General features: G+C 45.2%; 1 protein-coding gene across 1 annotated transcript in view; it reads right to left on the bottom strand.

Moving 5' to 3' along the window:
- Nucleotides 1–24,810, bottom strand: part of LOC121291960 (sodium/potassium-transporting ATPase subunit beta-1-interacting protein 1-like) — a 506,522-nt gene that overhangs the window by 38,342 nt on the left and 443,370 nt on the right. The window contains exon 5 of the mRNA XM_041213649.1: nucleotides 15,378–15,438. Within this exon, the coding sequence (XP_041069583.1) occupies nucleotides 15,378–15,438 (61 nt within the window). The remainder of the gene's footprint in view (nucleotides 1–15,377; nucleotides 15,439–24,810) is intronic.

The raw sequence follows: 24,810 nt of genomic DNA, 5'->3' as shown, positions 1-24,810 counted from the left end.
GCCCACACACACACACACCCCCACACACCCACCCACACCCACACACACACACACCCACAACCCTGCCCACACACACACCCCTCACACACCCGCCCACACACACACACACACACACACAGCCCCACACACCCGCCCACACCCACACACACACACACCCACAACCCTGCCCACACACACACCCCCACACACCCGCCCACACCCACACACCCACACCCACAACCCTGCCCACACACACAGACCCCCACACACCCGCCCACACACCCACACCCACAACCCTGCCCACACACACAGACCCCCACACACCCGCCCACACCCACACACACACACACCCACAACCCTGCCCACACATACACACCCTCACACACCCGCCCACACACACACACACACACACACAGCCCCACACACCCGCCCACACCCACACACACACACACCCACAACCCTGCCCACACACACACACCCTCACACACCCACCCACACACACACACACACACACACACAGCCCCACACACCCGCCCACACCCACACACACACACACCCACAACCCTGCCCACACACACACCTGCCCACACCCACACACACACACACCCACAACCCTGCCCACACACACACACCCCCACACATCCGCCCACACCCACACACACACACCCACAACCCTGCCCACACACACACACCCTCACACACCCGCCCACACCCACACACCCACACCCACAACCCTGCCCACACACACAGACCCACCCACCCGCCCACAAACACACAGACACACACACACACACACACACACGCACAACCCTGCCCACACATAGACCTGCACACACACACACCTCCACCCACCCCGCCCACACACCCACACACACACACACCCACAACCCTGCCCACACACACACACACCCGCTCATATACACAGACCTGCCCACACACACCCACAAATACACCCACCCACACACACACACCCCCACATACACACCCACCCACATGCACACACACACCCGCCCACACACCCCCACCCACACAGACCAATACCCACACACACCCACCTACACCTCCACACACACCCACCCACCCATAACCCCCCGCCGCACACCCCAACACCCCCATGCAGACACACACACACCCACCCACACACATCAACACCCACCCACACACCCACCCATACCTCCACCCACACACCCACCAACACCCACACACCCCCACCCATACCGGCAAACACACCAGACTCCTGCCCAAATACACACCCACCCACGCCTCCACCCATACACACACACCAACACTCCATCCACCCACACACACACACATCCGCTATATCCTTCCGACACACACACACACCAACACCCCCACGCAGACACACACACGCACACCCACCCACGCTCCTGCCTACACACACACCCATACCTCCACCCACACACACACACCCACCAATACCCCACCCACACACCCCACCCACATCTCCACCCACACACACATATCCCCACTCACACACCCCTGCCCACACGCACACATGCACACACACATACACACCCACACATACATACACACACCCACTCACCCACACCCCACCCCACAGAAATGACCATCTCCAACATGAGAGAATATAACCATCGCCTCTTGACGTTCAGTGGCATTACCATCACTGAATCCCCTACTATCAACATCCCTGGGGGTTACCATTGACCAGAAACTGAACTGGACTCGCCATATAAATACTGTGGCTCCAAGAGCAAGCCATAGGCAAGTTATCCTGCAATGAGTAACTCAACTCCTGACTCCCCAAAGCCTGTCCACCATCTACAAGGCACAAGTCAGGAGTGTGATGGAATACTCCCCACTTGCCTGGATGAGTACAGCTTCCACAACACTCAAGAAGCTTGAAACCGTCCAGGACAAAACAGCCCGCCTGATTGGCACCACATCCACAAACGTTCAGTCCCTCCACCACTGACACACAGTAGCAGCAGTGTGTGTACCATCTACAAGATGCACTGCAGGAATTCACCAAGGCTCCTTAGACAGCACCTTCCAAACCCACGACCACTACCACCTGGAAGCACAAGGACAGCAGACACATGGGAACACCACCACCTGGAAGTTCCCCTCCAAGCCACTCACCATCCTGACTTGGAAATATATCGCCATTCCTTCACTGTCGCTGGGTCAAAATCCTGGAACTCCCTCCCTAACAGCACCGTGGGTGTACCTACACCACATGGATGCAGCGGTTCAAGAAGGCAGCTCACCACCACCTTCTCAAGGGCAGATAGGAATGGGCAATAAATGCTGGCCCAGCCAGTGACGCCCACCTCCCGTGAACGAATTAAAAAAAACCTTTCTCCAGGGGTCTCTGGTAAAGTTTATTACTAGAAGTGGCCATCGTTCCAGGTGGCGCTGCGGTGGGAATGATGAGCTGCCGGCATCTGACTGGCAGGCAGCTCTCGGGGATGGGCTTTCTGCCCTACTGGTGCGGGGTGGGGCAAGTGCAGCAATTAAACTCCCCCCAGGAGCCGGGAGTCCCTGCAACAGGGTTCCCGCTGCCAATTAGAGTCTTAATGACCTTGAGGCTCCTGGAGACTAATTTGGCTGGGGTGCAGCAGGTTTTGGTGGTGGACATCCAATGTTTCAGGTCAATGACTTTTCATCTGCAGTGAAAGATCAACTCTCACCACAGACACTGCTGGACCTGCGGAATATTTCCAGCATTTTCTGTTTTTATTTCAATAGAATTTTGTCGGACAAGGGTATCAATGAATACCGAGCTGCAGTGCAGGTCATCCAGGATGTTATCGGGGGGGGAGGTGGGGGGGAGCTGAATGGCCTCCTCCTGTTCCTATGGATGAAAATAAAATGAAAAGAGCTTGCATTTGCATAGCGCCTTTCGTGGCCTCAGGACGTCACAAGGGGCTTTTGAGTCAATGGGCGGGATCATCCCAGATTTGCACATAATGTGGTCGCGGGTGGGAAATTGCCGGCTGCAGTGGTGGGTTTTCACGCCCTATCGTCCCATTCCCACCTCATTAGTTACACAGCCACCGGGAACCCGCTGTCTCGCTGGTGGGCGGCCTTCAATTTGCCCACCATGCTGTTACCTCGCCGCTTCCTCACGCTGGACGCCATATTTAAACTGCAGTCACGCGCACACACTTCTCAATGCTTACAGCCCAGGGCTCCTCTGGTGAAGACATGGGCCCCAAAAGCCAAGAAGAGTGCAGCCACTCCCCCACCCTCCCCCCCAACCCCGATTCAGTGACGCAGCCCTGGGATACCTTCTGGATGCCATGGATGCCAGCTGTGATGTCCTCTACCACAAGAGGCCCATCAGTCTCACCGCTCCGGCTTGGGAAGCGATGGCAGAGGGGGGGGGTCAATGCCAAAGCTGCACACAAGAGGCCGGCCATCAGTGCAGAAAATGGATGAAAGATCTTATCTGTGCCGCCAGGGTAAAGCAACCCTCTCATCACTCTAAACTCACACATTCACAAGCCCATCACACATTCACTGGCATCTCACTCACTGCCAGCTCAAGGGACATCACCACTCACTCCCTCACACACACACACACCCTCACACATCCATCCAGCCTCATCTCCTCTGGAGACTGCCTCCTCAGTCCTCACCATCTTGAAGCCACTTGCACAGATCAACATGTGCCCCCCCCCACACACACACACCCTGGGATACCCTCCTTCCCCAGTACAGCCTTCGTCCTGCAGCCTCTTCCCTTACCTGAGGCCACTTCTGCCTCCTCCCCAAGCAAGCCCTCGCCCTGCAGCCATCGAAAAGCCACCCCTGCCTTATGGGTTGTCTGGTAAGGTAGATTCCTGCCTGTGAGCCTCCCAGAAGTGATGCATGCTGCCTGTGAAGCCTGGCACTGATGACTGCGAGTGCTGCCTGAAGCAAGATAGGCAAACAAACCTCGAAATCCCGAGCGAGGTGCAGCTTGTCAGGTGTATGTCGCTCATGTACAGTTGCGAAACATGTCGGCGTACAATCACACTGATGTGCCCGGATGATCCAGCGTGGTGGTGGGGGGGAGGTGGGGGGGAGGTGGTGGGGGAACGATTCCAACGGGCAGGGCTTATAATGAAATGCTAATGTATTGAAATTAGGTTCCTGACATGTGGCAAGGGGAAATGTGGCCCACCGCTGACGGCTGGAGCAGATCATCGCACACTGGTTTCGCGACTGCGTGAAACCAATTTTTGGCCCACCTTGCCATGTTATTCCCCGGCAACCACACCCCAACACCCCCCCACCCCAACCCCACCCCACCAACCCGCCATGATACCCGACGCCAATGGGGCCGGAAAATTCCGGCCAATGAAGTACTCTTGAAGTATTGTCATTGTTGTAATAGAGGAATACCACACCGCTGCTTGGACACAGTGTCTCTGTTGTTAGGCACCATCACTTTAGGAGGCCTGGAACTGCCTTCACCCATTAAGGGTGTGAAGGACACTTGTAGAATGGAACTAAATCCCAGCTTCTTGAGATTTTGAAGAGAGGTAGAGGTGGAGGGAGGAATTTTTGGCCCCGTCGCGGGGGGGGCGGGGCGGCGCGCGGGGCTGTAAAATATGGGGAGCCGTTCGAAAGCCCGCTAACTTTGCTGGGACCGTAAAAACCCGCGGTGTAAAATCCCACCCATAGAGAGAGAGAGAGAGAGAGAGAGAGAGAGGAACAATTCATTTATTCATTTCACAAGAATGCCTTTTGTGCCCCTAAATGCCCGAATGCATTTTACAGACAAGTAATTAATTTTGCAAAGCCCGGTCCCTGTCGTTATGTGGGTAAGCAGGGCAGCCAATTGGTGCACAGCAAGATCCCACAAACAGCAATCCAAGAAAGCACCCACTTGACCCGCTTTAGTGATATAGGTTGTGAGACAGATGTTAGCCAGGACAGTGAGAGAATTCTCTGCTTGTTGCGGGGGAGGGGGGGTGGTTGTGCGGTGGGGGGAGCATGGAACCTTTCATGTTCACCCACACAGACAGAAGATATTAATTATTCAGGACGAATATTCATAAAACAGCAAAGTAGACACATTGAAGGCGGTTCAGATGGAAGTTCAATGCTTCTGTTTGAAGAATGTTCAAAAGCTAAGAGTCTCAGAGCTGACAGAAAGCAGCTGCTGCATCTCAAGCAAAGAAACATAGCTTCGTATTTCTACATATGTAAGTAATTCCAAATAGGCAGCTAATCTGCAAAGGATCTGGCATGTACTTGGACCATCTGCACGCCTTAAAGATATTCATTAACATCTATTTGTGTGTAGATGGGATTCATTTTTAATGTTCTGAAGGAACAGCTTCTGCGCTCTAACTACTTCAGTGAAATGATTATATTTTTGGAAGAAAGGGTGATTGAAATATATTGTGAAACGATGTAACTTTGATTCTCAGGGCTGGATTTTCGCAGAGGCGGCAAGACTCCCCAGACCTTTAAAAAAATGGCAGGCAGGTCCTAGATGTAGAAGTTCCGTCCCCATTTCCAACAGATCCAATTTTTGCCAGGAGGGAAAACACAGGAGGGAAATCCCAGACTCAGCAGTACCACGTGAATTTACTGCTGAGTTCAAACAGACGCCATTTTGGCGGGTCCAAGTACCTTCACCCGCAGTGTGGGAGTCATGAACTGATGAAGTAGACGTAAATTCTCATGAAGGGTGGATAGGTTCTGTTTAAGTGTAATGATCTGAAATTTTTAAAAAATTCCCCACTCTTTCAACATGAACAAACAGGCTGAAGCTGGCAATGAGAGTTAAAAAAAACCCCTCTGCTATACTACTTTGATTGACAGGCCATCTGGTGTGCATTAGCAAAAACATTACCATCTATTTGTGCAATTTCAACAAAGGCCTTTGTTGACATTTTCCAAGGACTAGTATTAAGTCATCATGAATGCTTGGCTGAGTTTCAAAAGCTACAATTATCTCAGCAGGATGTTCTGAGTGCACAGCTTGATTGGCAGTTTAAAGAGATTAAAGATATTAAAGGATTTGATGTGGAGTCTGAATAGAAATTTGTTCGCTCTCATAGGAGATTAATCACTTGAGGGGATTTAAAAGCTTTGAATGTGTTACATGAATTTGAGTTCTTTCACTATCAAGTGTGTATGAGTAAGAGCTATATTAAATTGTTAAAGGTTTATTTTTTTAAAATCTGCATCTGGCTCCTGAGGTCTGCCCATAGTGGAGATTGGGTGTGTAGCTGTATGGAGTGGCATTGGGTATTAGGGGGTAAGGGGGTTGAGTGGGCCGATTCCCAGTCTCTGCTGGGTTTGTTTTCTCGATTCCCAGTCTCTGCTGGTTGCGTTGGGACACCAGCGGTTGTCTCAGAATCCCTGAAGCGAGAGTGGAAACATCAGCCAGGGTTCAAGTTCCTGACTGTGGCCTGATGAATCCTAATCCTGGTGGATGGTGAGCGTGAGCACAGGTCGGTGCGAGTGTGAGCACGAAGGAATTAGTGCATGTGTGAGCACAAGTTTGTGTGCAAGCATGAGAGCGCATGCATACAAGTCCATGTGTGTGCACGTGTGTATAATATGTGGGTGAGGTCAGCTGTGGTGTGCACACCTCATGGACAAATCCCATGCTGACACTCACTCTACCTGGGTGAGGCACTGGAGCTCACGGCTAATCAACAGCCATTATGAGCATCTTTTGGTGGCCAAGATGTCAACAACTTCACAGGTGAATGAAGCTTCTTTGTGGGGGGGGCTGGGCTAAGGTGGATATTCTGGCCCTGTGCCCCAATGAACCTTGTGATTTCACCCTTCAGGAGGGATGAAAACTGGTAAAGAGAGAAAGTTAAAAAAAAAAATATATATAACAGGCCAATGTTTTTCATGTGACAACTCAAAAGATCAAGAGCCTTATCCTGATGTAACCTTCAAGAGAAATATAAGGATTCTTGGTTTTCACTGGATGTTGACCGTATTGTTATGGGTGATATTGATTCAGGATTAAAGTAAGATATATAAGAGACACAGAGGAAGGAGCAGACACGATTCAGAGATCTCCCTGAGATGCTCTGATCAATGCCCGTTCAATAAAGGTTTTATCCCATAATCTCTCTGTTGACAATGGCTGGAGGCAGTTCTGCATCGCTCAGCTTCATTAACAAAATGAGGCAATCCAAGGGAATATTGGTGGTTTCATCTCCTTTGCAGCTGCCAACCAAGAGAACGTTATCTTGTTGCTGTGTTACTCGATTAATAGTCCAGTGAGGTCAAATCCCACCATGGCAGTTTGAGAACTCGAATTTAGATTTGAAAAATCTGGAAATGAAAAGCTGGTATCGAAAAGAGTGACCAGAAAACTGTCAGATCGTAAAGAAGATGTTTCACTAATGTCCCTTCTGGAAAGGCCGGTCACGGCCTGTTAAGGAAGGGCTGGTCTGGGGGCCAAAGGGCAGGCCTGCGCCTATTTCTGACTCCCGTCCCACACCAACCTCGTTGAATCTTTGTCACCCTCTCAGGTGCATCAAGCTGCTACAAACACAGTCCAAGAACAAGGCCCAGCACCTTCTTAGGGTTTCTAGGGCAATAGATGCCAGCCTTGCCAGTGATGCCCACCTCCTGAGAATGAATAACAATATTGCTCTGTATTTTTGGAAATGCTGACCTGATGATGTCTATATATTGAGAACAGAGCAAATCCTTAGTTCTATCACTGACCTTTGAGCAGGAACAGAGGGAAAGTTATGTAACAAGAGGCTTCAAAATATGGAATTTCTGACCAGTTTTCTTGGCCATCAACGGTTATTTCAAAAAACAATTCATAAACAGGAAGCACTTGGCAACATTTCTGAGAGATGTGATGAGGTAGTATTTGAACATCATTTCTTTCCCTCTTTATTTGCACACTTTAATGGCATTTATAATTTCCTGATACAAAATTGAATGAATGAATTCTCAAGATGAATTCCAACAGTATCGCTCCAAACTGATTGAAGACTAGGATCCGTATGTTTGGCATCACTTGTGTGCACACACAGAGGCACATAGACACATATGCACATGGGCACATATACACAAACATACACCAAGACATACCCAAATACACAAACACAAAAAGCATAACCATGCACACACACACAAATATAAACATGTACACTTACATACACAGACACACCCAAAAAACAGATCATTCAGCAGTGACAACATGGTTGAAACAGATTATCTGATTTACACATTGTTGTTTTGTGGGAGCTTGCTGCACATAAATTGGCTGCCAAATTTCCTGCATTACAACAGTGACTACACTTCAAAAAGTACTTTGAATGGTTGTAAAGTGCTTTGAGATCGCCCGAGGTTGTGAAAGGTTGTGCAAATCTTTCTTTACTTGAAGTTATGACAAAATTAATTATTTTAAACATGTAGTATTATACAATTGTTCAAAACCCTTCGCAATCTGCACAGGACTGCAGGCGTAACTATGGGTGGAATATTCCGTGCCCACTGGCATCGGTGTCATGGCGGGCATGAACGGATAATATGACGGGAAGGCCAAAAATTAGTTTCGCAATGTCGTGAAACCAGTTTGCAATGCCCACTCCATCTGTCAACGGTGGGCCGGGTTTCCCACTGCCGCACATCAGGAACTTTATTGCTAATACATCTGCATATCATAAGTCCAGCTCGCCAGAATCATCCCCCTCACCCTGGATCATCCAGGCACATCAGTGGGATTGCACACTGACGTTTCTCACAACTGAACATAAGCGACGTGTGCCTGGCGAGCTGCACTTCGCTCGGGACTTCTCGGTTTGTTTACCTATCTTGCTTCGGGCATCACTCACTGTCATCAGCGCCAGGCTTCGCAGGCAGCACCACTTTTGGGGGGGGTGGGGTCTCATGGGCAGGTCTCTACCTACCAGACCAGCTGTAAGGCAGGGGTGGCTTTTCATTGGCTGCAGGTCTAGGTGTTGCTTGGGGAAGGGGGAAGGAATGGCCTCAGGCAAGGGAAGAGGCTGCAGGACAGGGGCTGTATGGTCCACTTCTGCTCCTTATTCGTATGTATGTATGCTCAGAGTAACACGTTGAAATGTTTCTGAGAGATAGGGACGAAATAAGAAACAGGAGCATGTTGGTCTCTCAAGCCTGATTCGCTGCCTTTCAATTAGATCATGGTTGATCTACACCTCAGCTCCTGCCTCTGTGAACTCCTGTTAAACACCTAGACCAGATCACCCCTCAGTCTTCTAAACTCAAACAAGTACAAGCCAAGTTTACACCCTGTTCTCATAATTTAACCCTCTAAACTTCATGTAATATATTGTAATATCTGGCATATTGTTATATGTTGCCCTCTCTGCTGGTGAGGTGTAAATAAAATTAGTTCAGTAATCACTGCCTGAAGCTGAGCATGTGTTAGTCCCACTCAGTGCAATTTGTAACAGAAAGCTGGTGACAAGAGTGTGATGTAATTCTTTTTTACATTTCATTTGAGAAGTTAAGCACTGAGGAACATTGGGGCACACTTTTTTGGAATTTCTGAAGTTGAATTCGAGGAAGGTTGAGTAATTTGAAAGATTTCCCCGTGTGCACATCATGCTCAAGTACACAGAGAGTCAACACGGTACGCAGTTGAAAAAAAAAATGGCACTGAAGACATATTTGGGGACAATGAGGGAAATTCAACCCTAACAAAGAGGACTGGTGTAATTATGAATGAAGGTTGCACATTTGGCTGGAAGTGAATAAAATAGATAAGGATAAAGTAAGTGCTTTCTTCACCATGATGTGGCCAAACGTTTTGAGATGGTGTCTAAACAATGTTGCCTGTGAGACCTCAGGACGATGAACTATTCTGAAATTAATGAGATTCTGGACTCAAATTATGGCACAAGTGAGAATGAAATTATACTGAGAAATGCATTCTGTGAAAGGAATCAGTTGCTAAGTGAGGCTGTTGCACGTTACATTCTCGAATTAAAGAAACTCTCTCATCACTGCGGGAATGGTCCGAAAGTGGAAATCAATCCTAGAGGCATATTTTTGGGAGGTCCAAAGAACAAGAAAATCCAGGTCAAGCTTTTGAATAAGCAGATGTGGTCGGAGGCCTGTGATGAGGGCCACAGCCATGGAAAAGGCCAAAAGAGACAATTCCTGATCGCACGGGAGTTCTTTTCCAGAGTTGGCAGCTGGGGGCTGGGTCCATCAGATTTCAGCGAGATCCAGGTCATGGCAGCCAAGTTCATAGTCTCAGGATCAGAAATGTAGACGGGCGCCGTTGCCATGGTAGCCGCCAACCTCCTAAATGCCCCCATTTCCAGTAAAAGTGCTACGCCTGTGGGAAAGTCGGTTACATCTTTATGGCATGCAGGAGGAGAGGGAACATTAATGCTGCAGGTTGCAGTAAAGCATCAAGTCACCGCCAAGCACCAGGTCAAGGTCGTGGTGGATCTAAAGCTAGCTCAGGAATCTGGAAATCCTCGAATAGATGTGAAAACAGAAGTTGATGTTATCGAACAGGAAGGTCAAAAGTTGTGCTCAGTCAGGGAGCAAGGGAAACAGTACATGGAAGATGAGAGCAACAGGGCTGAAGATAAAAGTCCAGCACCCACGGTAGAAATGAAAGTTCACAACTTACTTTCTACATTGATACAAACTGCAGGCGTGTCTGTTATATCAGAAGGATGGTACAAGAGGTCGCCAAGTCTCATTCTCTTACCCCAAATGTTGTGAAATTAGCTAACTATTCCAAAAGCAGTATTCCGGTGTTAGGTGAAGTTAGCCTTAAGATGGAATATGTGATACATCCTACTACTTGCTGTTTGTGGTAGTAGGAGGGAACAAATTCTCTCTGATGGGAAGGAAATGGTTAAATTGGACCACGTTATTCACAGTAGGGATCTATAAGCGATGTCTGATATTGAGGAAGTGCTACGAGAGCAGAAAGTGGTCTTTGAGCAAGGACCACCAAATGATAAAGTTAGGTATCACAAGGCTGAAGTCAAAATGAAAGACAATGTGCCACCGACATTTTGCAAGACTCAGCCGGAAAGCAAAGAGCTGGATAGATTAGAAAGAACAAGGCTAATAAGGAAGGTGAGAACCAGGAAATGCTAGGAAAAACTCAGCAGCTCTGGAAACATCTGTGGAGGGAGAAGTAGAGTTAATGTTTCAAGTCTGTATGACTTCTTCAGAGCACCGAAGAAGAGCAAAACAGACTGGCAAAGCTAATTCCGTTTCTCTCTCCACAGGAGCTGCCAGACCTGCTGAGCTTTTCCAGCATTTTGTGTCTTTATTTCAGATTTCCAGCATCCGCAGTATTTAGCCTTTATGTAAGGTGAAAAGTTGCGAAACATGTCTCAGAATGAAAAACGATCCAACCAAGGTTCCTTTCATTCCATGGTCAAATTTAAAAAGCCATGGGAACGAGTGCATATCCATTTCTTTAAGTTGGAAAGGAAAGAGTACCTTGTTTTGATCAATAGTTTTGGCAAGTGAATAAACATTGACTCTACGCCCAGTACCATAACGGCAAAAACTATTGAGTTGGTTTGCAAGTTATGGGTTGCCAGAGGTGTTGGTGTCATATAATGGTCCACAGTTTATGTCAGAAGAGTTTGAACTTTTCTGAATAGGAATGGAGTTAAACACACTCTAATAACCATCATCTCGCCTAGCATTTAATGGTGCTGCAGAAAGAAGTGTGCAGATTGTGTAGAGGTCTTTGCAGGAGTATCAGCTAAGTGACAAGCTAGGCATTAATTCCCATGTTTCTCTTCAACACCGGCTAGACAGTTTTCTCTTCTCTTACAGAATAACCTCACAGACTATAAAAAGTTGCCCACCTTACGAGTTAGTATTTAAACTTGCTTGTAGGACAATGTTAGGTTTGATGTCAATAGCAAAGCAAAAGAAAAGCAAGACAAAGTGAAGATGAGTCATAAAAACAAAAAACAGGACTGTCATGAGGACTCGAAACGTCAACTCTTTTCTTCTCCGCCAATGCTGCCAGACCTGCTGAGTTTTTCCAGGTAATTCTGAAGATGAGTCATGATGCATCAGGCATGAAAATTAGAGACAAAAACAAAAATACCTGGAAAAACTTAACAGGTCTGGCAGCATCTGCGGAGAGGTTCTCCGCAGATGCTGCCAGACCTGCTGAGTTTTTCCAAGGTATTTTTGCTTTTGTTTTGGATTTTCAGCATCCGCAGTTTTTTGCTTTTATCTTATGAAAATTAGAGAGTTCAGTCCTGATCCGAAGCTTGTGGTGAACAACCAATGAGGTGATAAGGAGAAGCATGTGACTGGAGTTGTAAAGAGACTACATATCTTCATACATCGCATGAAGCTAGGAGAAAGTCTCCACCAGTGCAATGTAGATCATTTGCTTGAAAGAGGAAATATGACGAAAGGAGAGCATGGTAAACCTTCAATTTCTTCCACAGTCTAACATGAAAGTCAGAAAGAAAGTGGAAGTTTTCCAGCATTACAGAATTCACTGGTAGATCAAAGTGAGTCAACTTCTTTGATTAAGACAATTCAATCTATTTCACAGTCCCAACCATGAAGTGGAGTTAATAGTTAAAGTGAAAATTCATGTTTGACGCAGTCCGAGATGTTGAGATAGCAATGTCAATAATGGAAGGCGATGCTCGGACAGAAAGAGAACGGTGCCAGATAGATTCATTGAAAGTAAGTCAGACAAGGGAAGAAATAAGTTGTTCTTTTCATTATTTCTTGTCAAATGATGATATTTTTGTTAAACACACACTGCTGTTACGGAAAAACATTTTTTTACACGTAAGTTAGTCTGGAAATACTGGTCATATATGTTTTAGTTATGATTACAGTAAAACAAATTTACAACCCAACCTCTTGAATTTCAGGTATTGTTGATATTGGTTTAGTCACGTTGCATTCTGAGAAATTATCTGCATATACTATTTTAAAGTTTAATGTGTGCCGTGCTTTTTTTTAAGCGGGGAGGGAGTTAGGAGAAGAGAAGGCCGAGAGGAGATTTGATAGAGGTATTCAAAATCATGAAGGCCCTGGACAGAGTAGATAGGGAGAAACTGTTCCCACTCGTGACATGATCAAGAATGAGATGGCACAGGTTTGAAGTAATTGGGAAAAGAAGCAAAAGCGATATGAGAAATGATCTTTCATGCAACGAGTGGTTTGAATATGGAATGTGCTGCCTGAGAGTGTGCTGGAGGCAGGTTCAATCGAGGCATTCAAAAGGGAATTGGATTGTTATCTGACAAGGAAGAAGGTGCAGGGTTAAGGGGAGAAGGCAGGGGAAGGTAACTAGATGAATTGCTCATTTGAAGAGCCAGTGCAGGCAGGGGTGGGGCTGAATGGCTTCCTTCGGCACTGTAACAATTCTGAGATTCTGTGACATGGGACAGACTTTTACATCTGTTGTGCGGGCGCATGTCTGACACGCCAGAATGTAAAATGATGCGCGATGATGTCGGGTGTGCGTCCCGAAATCAGCGTAAACTCACGCAATATTTCGTTCGGTGGGCGTGCGCTGGGGTCAACTGCACACCCGCCAATAATTGAAAGGCCTATTAAGGCCATTAACTAGGTAATTAAGTTGAATTTTATGCTTACGGTTGACGGGCAGGCGAAAAGACCAAGCGGCCTTTACATTTTTTTTAGGAAACCTCATCCACAAGCGGGGTGAGGTTTCCTAAAGCTAATACTAATTAAATAAAAGCGTTATTTTCAAAATAAAAACAATGTTCCATCTCTTGGGACACAGTCACGAGGGGAGGTGTTTCATTAAATTTTTCATGTCTTTATTTATTTAAAAAGCACATCAATCCCCCTGAGGCAGCTCCGTGCCTCAGTGAGATTGGAGCACTCTTTCGAGTGCATGGGCAAACTGCACGCTAGGCCAGCTCTCCCTCCTTCCCCTGCCACCACCCCCCCACCCACCGCCCGCCGCCCCCCCCCCCCCCCCGCCCCACCGCCTGCACAGGTAGCGCTCAGCGCTAACGCTCGCGATCCATGCTAGGCGGACCTTAATAGGCCCGCCCACATGGAATCATGTTGCAGAGCCAATTGCGGGTGGCAGTTAATCTGCTCCAATCCCAAGCCTGCCCGACGACTGGAAAATCCTGGCCATGGGTAATAGTTGAGCATTTTGTTATATTTCCCTCTTTGCTGCCCTCTCTGTTGGGGAGGCGTAAATAAAGCTGGTTAAATAATGGCTGCTTACAATTAAGAATGTGTTAGTTGTACTCAGTGCAAAACACATCACTGCTGCTGTTTTTATTCCTACATTCCTATCCCGTGGAAACATTTCAGTTGACACAATTGGAGTCATTGTATAAAAAGGTAACACTCTGTTGACAGGCTCTGGAAGTCTGTCTCCGACAACAGCAACCATCTAAAAAAAAAGAAGCATATTATCTTCGGAGAGATTGTAGAGCTCTGAGTTGCAGAGGGATCTGGGTGTCCTAGTGCATGAATCGCAAAAGGTTAGTATGCAGGGACAGCAAGTAATTAGGAAAGCTAATAGAGTGTTATTGTTTATTGCGAGGGGAATTCCTTATTTAAGGAAGGACGTAAATGCATTGGAAGCAGTTCAGAGAAGGTTTACTAGACTAATGCCTGGAATGGGTGGGTTGTCTTATGAGGTTCGGCTTGTATCCACTGGAGTTAAGAAGAATAAAGGATGACTTGATTGAAACATATAAAATCCTGAGGGGTCTTGACAGGGTGGATGTGGAAAGGATGTTTCCTCTTGTGGGAGAATCTAGATCTAGGGGGGTCACTGTTTAAAAATAAGGGGTTGCCCATTTAAGACAGAGATGAGGAGAAGTTTTTTTCTGTCAGAGAGTTGGAATTCTCTTCCTCCAAAGGCGGTGGAAGCAGAATCTTTGAATATTTTTAAGGCAGAGCTAGATAGATTCTTGATAAGCAAGGGAATGGAAGGCTATTGGGAGTAAGTGGAAATGTGGAGATGAGGTTACAATCAGATCAGCCATGATCCTTTTGAACGTCGGAGCAGGCTTGAGGGGCTGAGTGGCCTACTCCTGCCCCTAATTTGTATGTTCATACACTATTTGGCACCTTTAATGGTTCAGACTTGTTATTATTTCTCTCTCTGATTGATTTTGAGAGGATTGTTGCCTTATTGTGTTACTTGTGTGTTAGAAATTGGGAAGGGATTTTAGCCTACCCCATCCATTGAGAAGCTGATCGGGTTGGGAACAACACTGGTTTGAACCCTGCCTGAGAATACCTTCGTTGAAGTCTGTGATGAACCTTATTGGTTGGGGATGGAGTGGTGGTAAAACTGGTGTTCTGCTTGATCCAGTAGACTTCCTGACTACAAAGTTAGGTTAAAATTGTCCCCGTGGTGTCCCTCCAGTGTTACTAAAGACTAAGGTTCATCCTGAGTGAATAATACTTCAGACACTTACAGCTGTCTTCCTCTTCCATAAAGACTTTGCTGACGTAACAAGCGTAGACAAACCCGCAGAGCTGCAAAAGAACAAAAAATAGCAGAATTCATTATTCGCCACAGTTTCAATTTCTTCCCTCAAGTCCCAGTCCCCCTCCAATCCATGACCTCAGTGGCCATTCTTCATGAGCAAGCCTAAGCTGAGAATTTTGGCATGCTCTTTGACCACAAGGGGCCTCGCAACCTCGTTTCACCTGAGGCGAGTGAACTTTCCAGTGGGGGTGGGGATGGGGTGGGGGGAGTGGGTCGGGGGGTGATGGGGGTGGGGGGGGTGGGTTTTGGGGTGCGCAATGAATAACGATGAAGACCCTTGCTGATTTTGGCCCTTTGCCATGAGCAGCAATGCACTGATGATAAAGCGTAGTGGCCCCTAATTGTTGTCAAGACCAGCTCACTTAGCACCGACCAGCAATGAAACCTTATCACCCGAGGGGGAAACACTTAGAATATGAATCAATTTGAAGTTCTGCAGTTACATTTGCACGGCAAGTTATAAACTGAATTTCAAATCAGCCAAGTGATGATTCCTGAACTGTTACTTATGCAACTAAAGTCATATCTAAAGACCAGCAGCACATCACAAGTTACCAGAAAAAATGTCATTAACGATCACAAAATAGAATGGGATGCTGCTTAAGGTTTGCCTCTGGCATGTCTAATAAGCCTAAAGATTTGAAGTCGAATAATGGATCTCTCAACATGCTGAATACTAAGTAATCCCCTTTTCTTTGTTTTATTCATCTCTTCCTGTACACTAGGACATATTGTTTTATTCTTTTATTTATTTAATGTTTTAGGAGATTAGGAGTCAATGATGTATCCATTGTTTAATAGATACACCGTTAATACTTGCAGGCATATGCGTTGAGTGAAATTAGGAGAGCCTATCAACAGTTTTATTGTGCTGAATTCACATTATCAGTACTGGCAATGCTTCAGGCCGGCAAGCTAATAACGGCAGGGAATTCTACAGCTCAGTTATGTTTCCATCATCTGAACAAATATCTCATCTGCGTAGGTGACACACAACACTTGGCACAGATTGTAGCACACTTGTCACAGACATGCAGTTTATTGGTTCAAGTCTCCCTTCACAACTTGAGCTTAAAATACAAACTGAAGTGTCAGCTGCTTATCGAGGGATCCCTGCATTGTCAGGGACACCATTCATCATTAGAGGGCCCACTTTTTGCCTGACCAGGCAGGTGCTAAAGGTCAAGTGTGAGCTGTGGCAGAGGGTAGCAGTCTCACCTCTTCAGTCAGAAGGTTGTGGATTCAAGTCTCACTACAGGATTCGAGCACAACAATCAATTCCAGATTCCAGTGCCATACTGAGGGAGTGCTGCACTGCCAGAGGTGACATCTTTCAGATAAGACTTAGGCCTCATCTGCCCTTTAAAGTGCACGTAAAAGTTCCCATGGCACCATTTTGAAGAAGTGTTGGGGAATTATCCCCACTAACTTATCAATATTTACCTGTCAACCAACACTAGAATAGATTATCCCATTGCTACTTATGGGATCTTGCAGTGTGCAAATGCTGTGTTTCCTACATTACAACAGTGACTGCACTTCAAAAAGTAGTTAAAATGACTGCTTTGAGTGCTTTGAGAAGTTGTGAAATGTGTTATATAAATGCAAGGCTTTCTTTATCTCACGTCAATACTCAGAGGAGGTCATAGAGCTCTCTCCTGGCCAATAATTCTTCCACCAGCAAAGTGGGTGAACGAGTCATACATTTCACTGCTGTCTGTGGGACCTTGCTGTGCGCAAAACACTATCTTGGTCACGACATTTTACAATGATAGTAATTGTGAAGTGCTTCAAGATGTTTGAGAGAAGCTGTCAGGAGCTATATAAATGCAGGCCTTTGTATAATTTTAAAGGGGGGCCCAGGAGCAGAGAGAGCTGGGGGTGTGTGTGCACTAATCGTTGAATTTGGCAGGAGAGGTTCAGAAAGCTATTAACAAAACATAGGGATCCTTGACTTTAATAATAGAGGCATAGAGTACAAAAGCAAGGAGGTTATGCTAAACCTTACCTAGAAGGATAAAAATAGTAAAATTTGGGAAGTGGATGTGATCTCACTGGAGGGGGCGCAGAGGAGATTCACCAGGATGTTGCCTGGGATGAAACATTTAAGTTATGAAGAGAGGTTGGATAGACTTGGGTTGTTTTTGTTGGAGCAGAGAAGACTGAGGGGCGACCTGATTGAGGTGTACAAGATTGAGGGGCATGGACAGGGTGGATAGGGAGCAGCTGTTCCCCTTAGTTGAAGGGTCAGTCACAAGGGGGCATAAGTTCAAGGTGAGGGGCAGGAGGTTTAGGGGGGATGTGAGGAAAAACTTTTTTACCCAGAGGGTGGTGACGGTCTGGAATGCGCTGCCAGGGAGGGTGGTGGAGGCGGGTTGCCTCACACCCTTTAAAAAGTAGCTGGATGAGCACTTGGCACGTCATAGCATTCAAGGCCAAGTGCTGATAAATGGAATTAGGTAGGTCGGTCAGGTGTTTCTCACATGTCAGTGCAGACTCAATGGGCCAAAGGGCCTCTTCTGCACTGTAAGATTCTGTGATACTTGGTCTGGACTGATCTTGTATACCTTAAAATGGAACTCCACTTTGGACCAGTACCAGTCACTTCCTAAGTTTTATTGGTTTTTCCTTTAATGAAACACTGGTTATGCATCATCTGGAATATTGTGTTCAGTTATAGGCACACACTTTAGGAAGTTTGTCGAGGACTGGAGAGATTGCAGACTACATTGGGAATGGGGAATGGGGAATGAGGACCTTCACTTATGTAGAGAGATGGCAGAAGCTGGGGCGATTCTCCGAACAGAGTAGATTAAGAGGAAATTTAATAGAGGTGTTCAAATCACAAATGTATTTAATAGAGTAATTAAAGAACAACTGTTTCCAGTGACAGAAGGAGTCAGGTTTAAGATAATTGGCAAAAAGACCAGAGATGACATGAGGAAACTGTTTTTTCTAAACAGTGAACTGTTGTGATTTGGAACGCGCTGGCTGAAAGTGCAGAAAAGCAGATTCCATCATCACTTTCAAAGGAGAATTGAATGGAAATAAAAACCAGGGCTATGGGGGAAGAGCAAGGCAGTGGGAATAATTAGGTAGCTCTTTCAAAGGGCAGATGTAGCGTATGCTGGACCAGATATGGCCTTCTCCCGTGAAAATGTGTTGATTCTGCCCACCCTAATTCCACTTCCCTGTCATTTTCCCATATCTTTTTATATCCTTCCTTTCAATTATATATCTAATTCCTCTTTTAAGCTTTTGATCCAAAGATGTTTATGACACCGATCCAGCCCATTGTGTCTCTGCTGTCTGTTTTGTTGGAGCAATCGGAAATGAATCGCACATGTCCTGCTCTCTCCCCATAGATTTGCATCTTTTGTCGATTTTACTGTACCATTAAATTTGTCAAACTTAACCAGTTTTCAACGAATCAGTGCTGAGTGTCTGTGATTAATCCTTGCATTTCCAAAGGCTCACTATTGCAATATTATCCCAAACTCTCACTCAATCATTGCTTGTGGTAAGTTAAGCATTTCAAATTCAAATTGGCCACCATCTGGATAAAATAATTTCCCACTTTATTGTTCCTATCAGTATCCTAAGTACAAACCCCCTTTTTTAATTAGTTCACCAACCAAATGGAAGCAATCTTTTACTGTTTCTTCTTCAAATATCTTTCGCGATCATTTATCTTATAATCTCTATTTGTTCTTCCCTTAACCTTCCTTGTTACAGTAAAAAAGTAATACTTTTTCAAACATCTCTTCAAACATGGAGCTTCTCATTCCTGGTATCATTCTAGTGCATGGTTTTGTGGAAACTACATTGTTTATTTTATATCTAATGCCCCTATATGTAGAAAACCCAGATACCCACTTGTAGAGCAGTTTATTTTGGGAAGAAATAGTGAAAGGAAATATTATTTAAATGGTAAAATTCCTAATGGAGTGGAGAAGCAGAGAGATTTATGGTCCAGGATGTATTGATCTTTAAGGAAGCGTCCCTCAGATAGAAGAGATGACACACACACACATACACAGACACACACATACAGACACACACACACACACACACATACACAGACGCACACACATACAGACACACACACACACACATACACAGACATACACAACACATACAGACACACACAGACATACACACACATACAGACACACACACACACATACACAGACATACACAACATATACAGACACACACAGACACACACACACATACAGACACACAAACACACACACACACACACACACAGGCATGTTCTTTGATTGAAAATCTCATGTTCTAACCACCTTTTATTCAACACGCACAGCAATCCTCCAATATTCAGTTTCAAGCACCAATTCATTTTTATAATTTAAGTCACAGTGTCAAAGTGGGAGCTTTCCAATTCCTGAGAGCAGTCAATGATAAGTGTTGAGAGGCCAACAGAAGTCTTTTGTTATCAGGTTGAGGTATCACACTTGCTGCTGACAGCAATAACCTGCAATCCTATCCAATGTAATTATTTATTTTTCCCCTTTCTTGCTCATGAACATTTTGACACCTTGTTGGGGTGCAGTTCCACAAGCTCTGGTTGTCCTCTGGTCTCTTGCTCAAGTGCTCAATATTTCACAAGCAATTTCTGACAGTGAGGTCAACAACACGCAGCTTTAGGTGTAGATTAGACTAAAAACTGGCAGCTCCTAAACAAACTTAAACCAAAACTATTATGGTCTTGTTTCCAAATCTCCACTGTTGGCTCATTTGGAAAGCTTCAGGGAAAATGGCAATGGAGGTGGACAATTTCTCTCGTGTGTAATTCCATGATACCAATCCTTCGGTTAGCATTGTGGTTAGCCAGTTTTAGACAAGGTTGTTAACCGTGGATGTACTAGGCCTCTATTTCCCATTACTGAGTTCTAGGGCCGCATGGGCTTCACCAGTTTAAAAGGCAGCTCACCACCACCTACTCAAGGGCAATTAGGGATGGGCAACAAATGCTGGCCTTGAGAGCAATGTCCACATCTAATGAGTGAATAAAAAAGACCATTAATGATGGTACTGTGGAATTTGTTGGAAAGTATAACTGGGATGGTTCCAGAGTATCCCAGAATTGATTCTACACATATTCAAACACATAAGCACACAGACAATCACACAACACAGACATACTTCCTCATAAGATCTACCGATATAAAAATAACATAAAGTCAACACTTGGGGTTTTGCTGTGCATTTTACTACTCAGTCATGAGGCAAGACGTTGTCAAATCAGATAAGGCTGCGGAGAACCTTCCTGAAACAGCAAGTGGTTGCTTTCAGTGAGTGGAAAGTATTCACTTTGTAACATCTTACCCCAACATAAGAACATATTGAAAATCTCTGAAAGCCAATGCCCAAATGGATAGGATGCTCTCAACTGACCAATCAGGGGAAAGCCCACTAGAGTTTGTACTGTGAGCTATGTGGCTTTAGTCCTAGGCTTCCCCAACTTGTACCTAAGTTCACTGGATCAGCTGAGTGGAATGTGTCCCTTCAGGAAAAAAGTGCACACTATCTGTTAGGCAAATGGAAACCCTATACATGTAGCTTGGTTTGGAGAGCAAATATGGTGGTAGGTTTCCCCTTGTGTTGGATACAGAGATGGTGGTTGATTTCCTCGTGTTAGATACAGCACAGTACAGTTGCAGTCCTCACATTGACAATGAAGCTGGCTCAATCATATTTGCCATTTCAATCATGCTTCATCTATGATGAAATTTAAGTCTGTGTGTCACTGACAAAGACACATTTATTGACCACTCATAGTTGGCCTTGGAGGGTGATGTCGACCTGTTTCTCAAAACAGCAATTAACTTTACAACTTTAAAAAAAATAATTCTTGCTGAAAAGAGAGACATGTTGTCAAAGAATGTCAAATTTCAAACAGTTACAACAATTTATGCAACAGGAGAAAAGGATGCCTTTGCTTTCTCCATGACAATACTTGTCCTGTAGTATAAGTTATTGTGATCGCTTGAAATTTGGTGTTCCTGTGTTTGTCCTGATGAGTGCAAGATGAAAAGCTTCGACAACATGTCTCTCTTTCCAGCAATATTCACATTCTTTACTGCTAAGTGACTGATGTTGGGTATCTTTTTTATTGCCCACCACTATTTTCCAACCTTTGTAACAGTTTAAAACAACTGAATGGTTTACTAGGCCACTTCAGAGGGCAGTTAAGATAACCTTGCTGACGTGGGAATGGAGTCACATATAAGCCAAGTAAGGACAAACAGGATTCTTTCCCTAAAAGATGTATGTGAACCAGTTGGGTTTTTTATTGATTATCCAATAGCTTCATGGTTATTTTTATTCATTTCAGGTTTACAAAAAAAAAATCAAATTTTGAACTGCAGTGGTGGGATTTGAACCCACGCCACCTGTATTGTGAATCCAGTAATATACCCACCACTCTACCTGGGTGATTTAAGAATAGACCATTTAGTGAGGGCGTAGGCACACACAGGTTATACCACTTAAGAGTGACAGATCCCCTTCCTGGAAGGTCACGAGTGGACCCGTAGGATTTTTATATTTCCATAATCAAAAATGACCAGGTTTATTCAAACCAGTTTTGTAACTTGTCACAGTGAAGATTTGAACTCATGACTACTGGTTCCTAAAGCAGCTCAATCATCATTAAGCTGTAATGTCTAATATTTATATAAGCAATAAAGGAATACATCGACATGTCTGGGTCGCGGTAAAGCAAGAAAAACATTACGCTGGAGAACAGCCGATGTGCATGACTGTCTTCCTGCCCTGGCCAATATTTATCCCTCAACCAAAAATGGATTATCTGGTCATTACCATATTGGTGTTTATGGGATCAAAGGTTACAGGGAGAAGGTGGGAGAATGGGGTTGAGAAACTTATCAGCCATGGTTGAATGGCGGAGCAGACTCGATGGGCCGAATGGCCTAATTTCTGCTCCTATGTCTTATGGTCTTATGGAATTTGCTGTGTGCAAATTGGTTGCAATATTTCCTGCCTTAAACAGCAAAAGTACTTCATTGGCTGTAAAGCACCTTGGGATGTTCTGAGGTTGTGAAAGGTATATTATATTGAAAGATATGAACATTTTGTTATGTTGCTCTCTCTGTTGGGGATGTGTAAATAAATTAAGTTAGTTCAATAATGGCTGCCTGCAGCTGAGCATGTGTTAGTCTTACTCGGCACAAGCAGCAATACACAACTAAAGGTACCATATAAATACAAGTTTCCCAGACAGTTTTCAATAGATCTCACACTCTAGACTGTCTAGTTCACCTCAGAGCATTCCTTTGAAGAAATTGCATTCCCGAAGGCTCAGTTGATATGAAAACTATCTGGGAAATGACCGAGGCAGACTGACCACAAGAATCACGAGGTTCTTGGTCAGTGTCATCTGACTCACCAGGGTGATCGTTGGCTCCGCGCTCCTGGGTTAGAGAGGGGTGAAACCTTGGTCAGGGTCTTCAGACACACAGAGACACCAGGTGAGACCAAGCTGTCCTCACTGATTGAGCGGCCTAACAGCACTCACTGTCTAAATGGTTATTTGGAATGAGTGGATGGGGGCTACCAGAAGACTGCCAGTGCCCAAGGAACCAAAGCTTACTATAACTCACTGCTTCAGCAAAGAAAGGAAGAAAACTGGGTCTGCTGGGGGGAGATAAATGGAACTCTTGTGACAATTCTATTGAGACGGCACAAGATGTCAACTGAGGGCGCATAGAACATGATTTTGATATTCTGCGCTTCACTCACTTTTCTGAAAGCGTCTATTCATCCAACACTGATGCAAGTGAGTATGACAGAAATATTAAGTTAAATATGAAAGAGCTAAGATATTGGCCAGTGTGGATGTGAATGATTAGAATCTTTCACCACTCCAATTCTATGGCTTTCCAAAATCCATTGAAATGATTAAAAATGTCAGGTGGAAACTACTGAGTAAGGAGATCAGCCAATATTTGTCATGTCAATCTAAATGAGGAAAGGGACTGGGCATGCTGCACCATAAAGACATGGTAAGGTGGATTTGTCACAGAAACTGTGCTCGGAAAGCAAAAATAGATAACTTGGTTAAGAGAGCTGGAGTTATAACTAATTTATTTGAGCTCTAACAGAATACATAAGAACATAAGAAATAGCAACATGGCCACGCCATTTGGCCCATTGAGCCTGATCCATTATCTGATAATCTCATGGCTGATCTGATTGTGGCCCTAACCCCACTTTCCTGTCTCCCTTCATAAACCTTGTTTCCGTTGCTGATCAAACTCAGCCTTGAATATCTTCTAAGACCCAAACTCCACTCCTCTCTGGGGAAGAGAATTCCAAAGACTGAGGTAAGAAATTTCCCCTCAGCCTCATCTTCAGTGGGAGACCCCTTATTATTAAGCTGTGCCACCTAGTTCTAGAAAACTCCACAAAAGGAAACACCCTCTCAACATCTACCCTGTCAAGTCCCCTCGGAATCTTATCTGTTTCAATAAGATCACCTCTCATTCTTCTAAATCCCAACGAGTATAGACACGTACGCCCACGCATATACACAAAACCTCCTGCAGTATGGCTGACTGGGAGACTCTCTCATTCTTACCACTGCCATAGGCATATTGGACAGATTTACAGCTTGATAATCAACCTGTTTGGCCAGGTCATGAACACACCTTCCATGGCCATCAAGTCATGGAGGGGACTCAAATCCAGAGCTTCTGGCTTAGGGGCAGGGACGCTACCCAGTGTGCCACAAGACCCCCCAGAACTGTCCAACTCTTCCTTGGAATAGCGCCATAGGATCTTGCATTCATCTGAGATGAGAGGGTAGACAGGCCTTCAATGTAAGAACATAAGGAAATGAGAAATAAAAGCAGGAGTAGGCCAGCTCCAAGCCAGCTTCACCATTTCAAAAGATCATGGTTGATTTTCTACCTCAACTTTACTCAACTCCACTTTCCCGCCCTCTCCCCATATCCTTTAATTTCCTTAGCAACCAAAAAATCTACCAATCTCAGTGAGCTCAATGAGAAAGCATCCACTGCTCCCTGGGGAATTCCAAAGATTCACAACCTTTTGAGTGAAGAAGTTTCTCCTCTTCTCAGTCCTAAATGCCCGAATGCTGATTTTGAGACTGGGGCCCCGAGCTCTAGACTCCCAGCCTGGAGAATCATCCTCTCAGCATATATCCTGTCAAACCCCTTAAGAGCTTTACAGGTTTTACTGAGGTCATCCCTCACTCTTCTAAACTGTACAAAATATAGGCCTGTTCTACTCAATCTCTCCTCGTAGGACAATCTCTCATCCCAGGAATCAGTCTAGTGAACCTGTATTGC

This window comes from Carcharodon carcharias, chromosome 19 (genome assembly GCF_017639515.1).
Source record: "Carcharodon carcharias isolate sCarCar2 chromosome 19, sCarCar2.pri, whole genome shotgun sequence".
Classification (NCBI taxonomy): Eukaryota; Metazoa; Chordata; class Chondrichthyes; order Lamniformes; family Lamnidae; genus Carcharodon; species Carcharodon carcharias.
The sequence above is the reverse complement of the archived record's forward strand: the minus strand, read 5'-3'. Positions and strand labels throughout refer to the sequence as shown.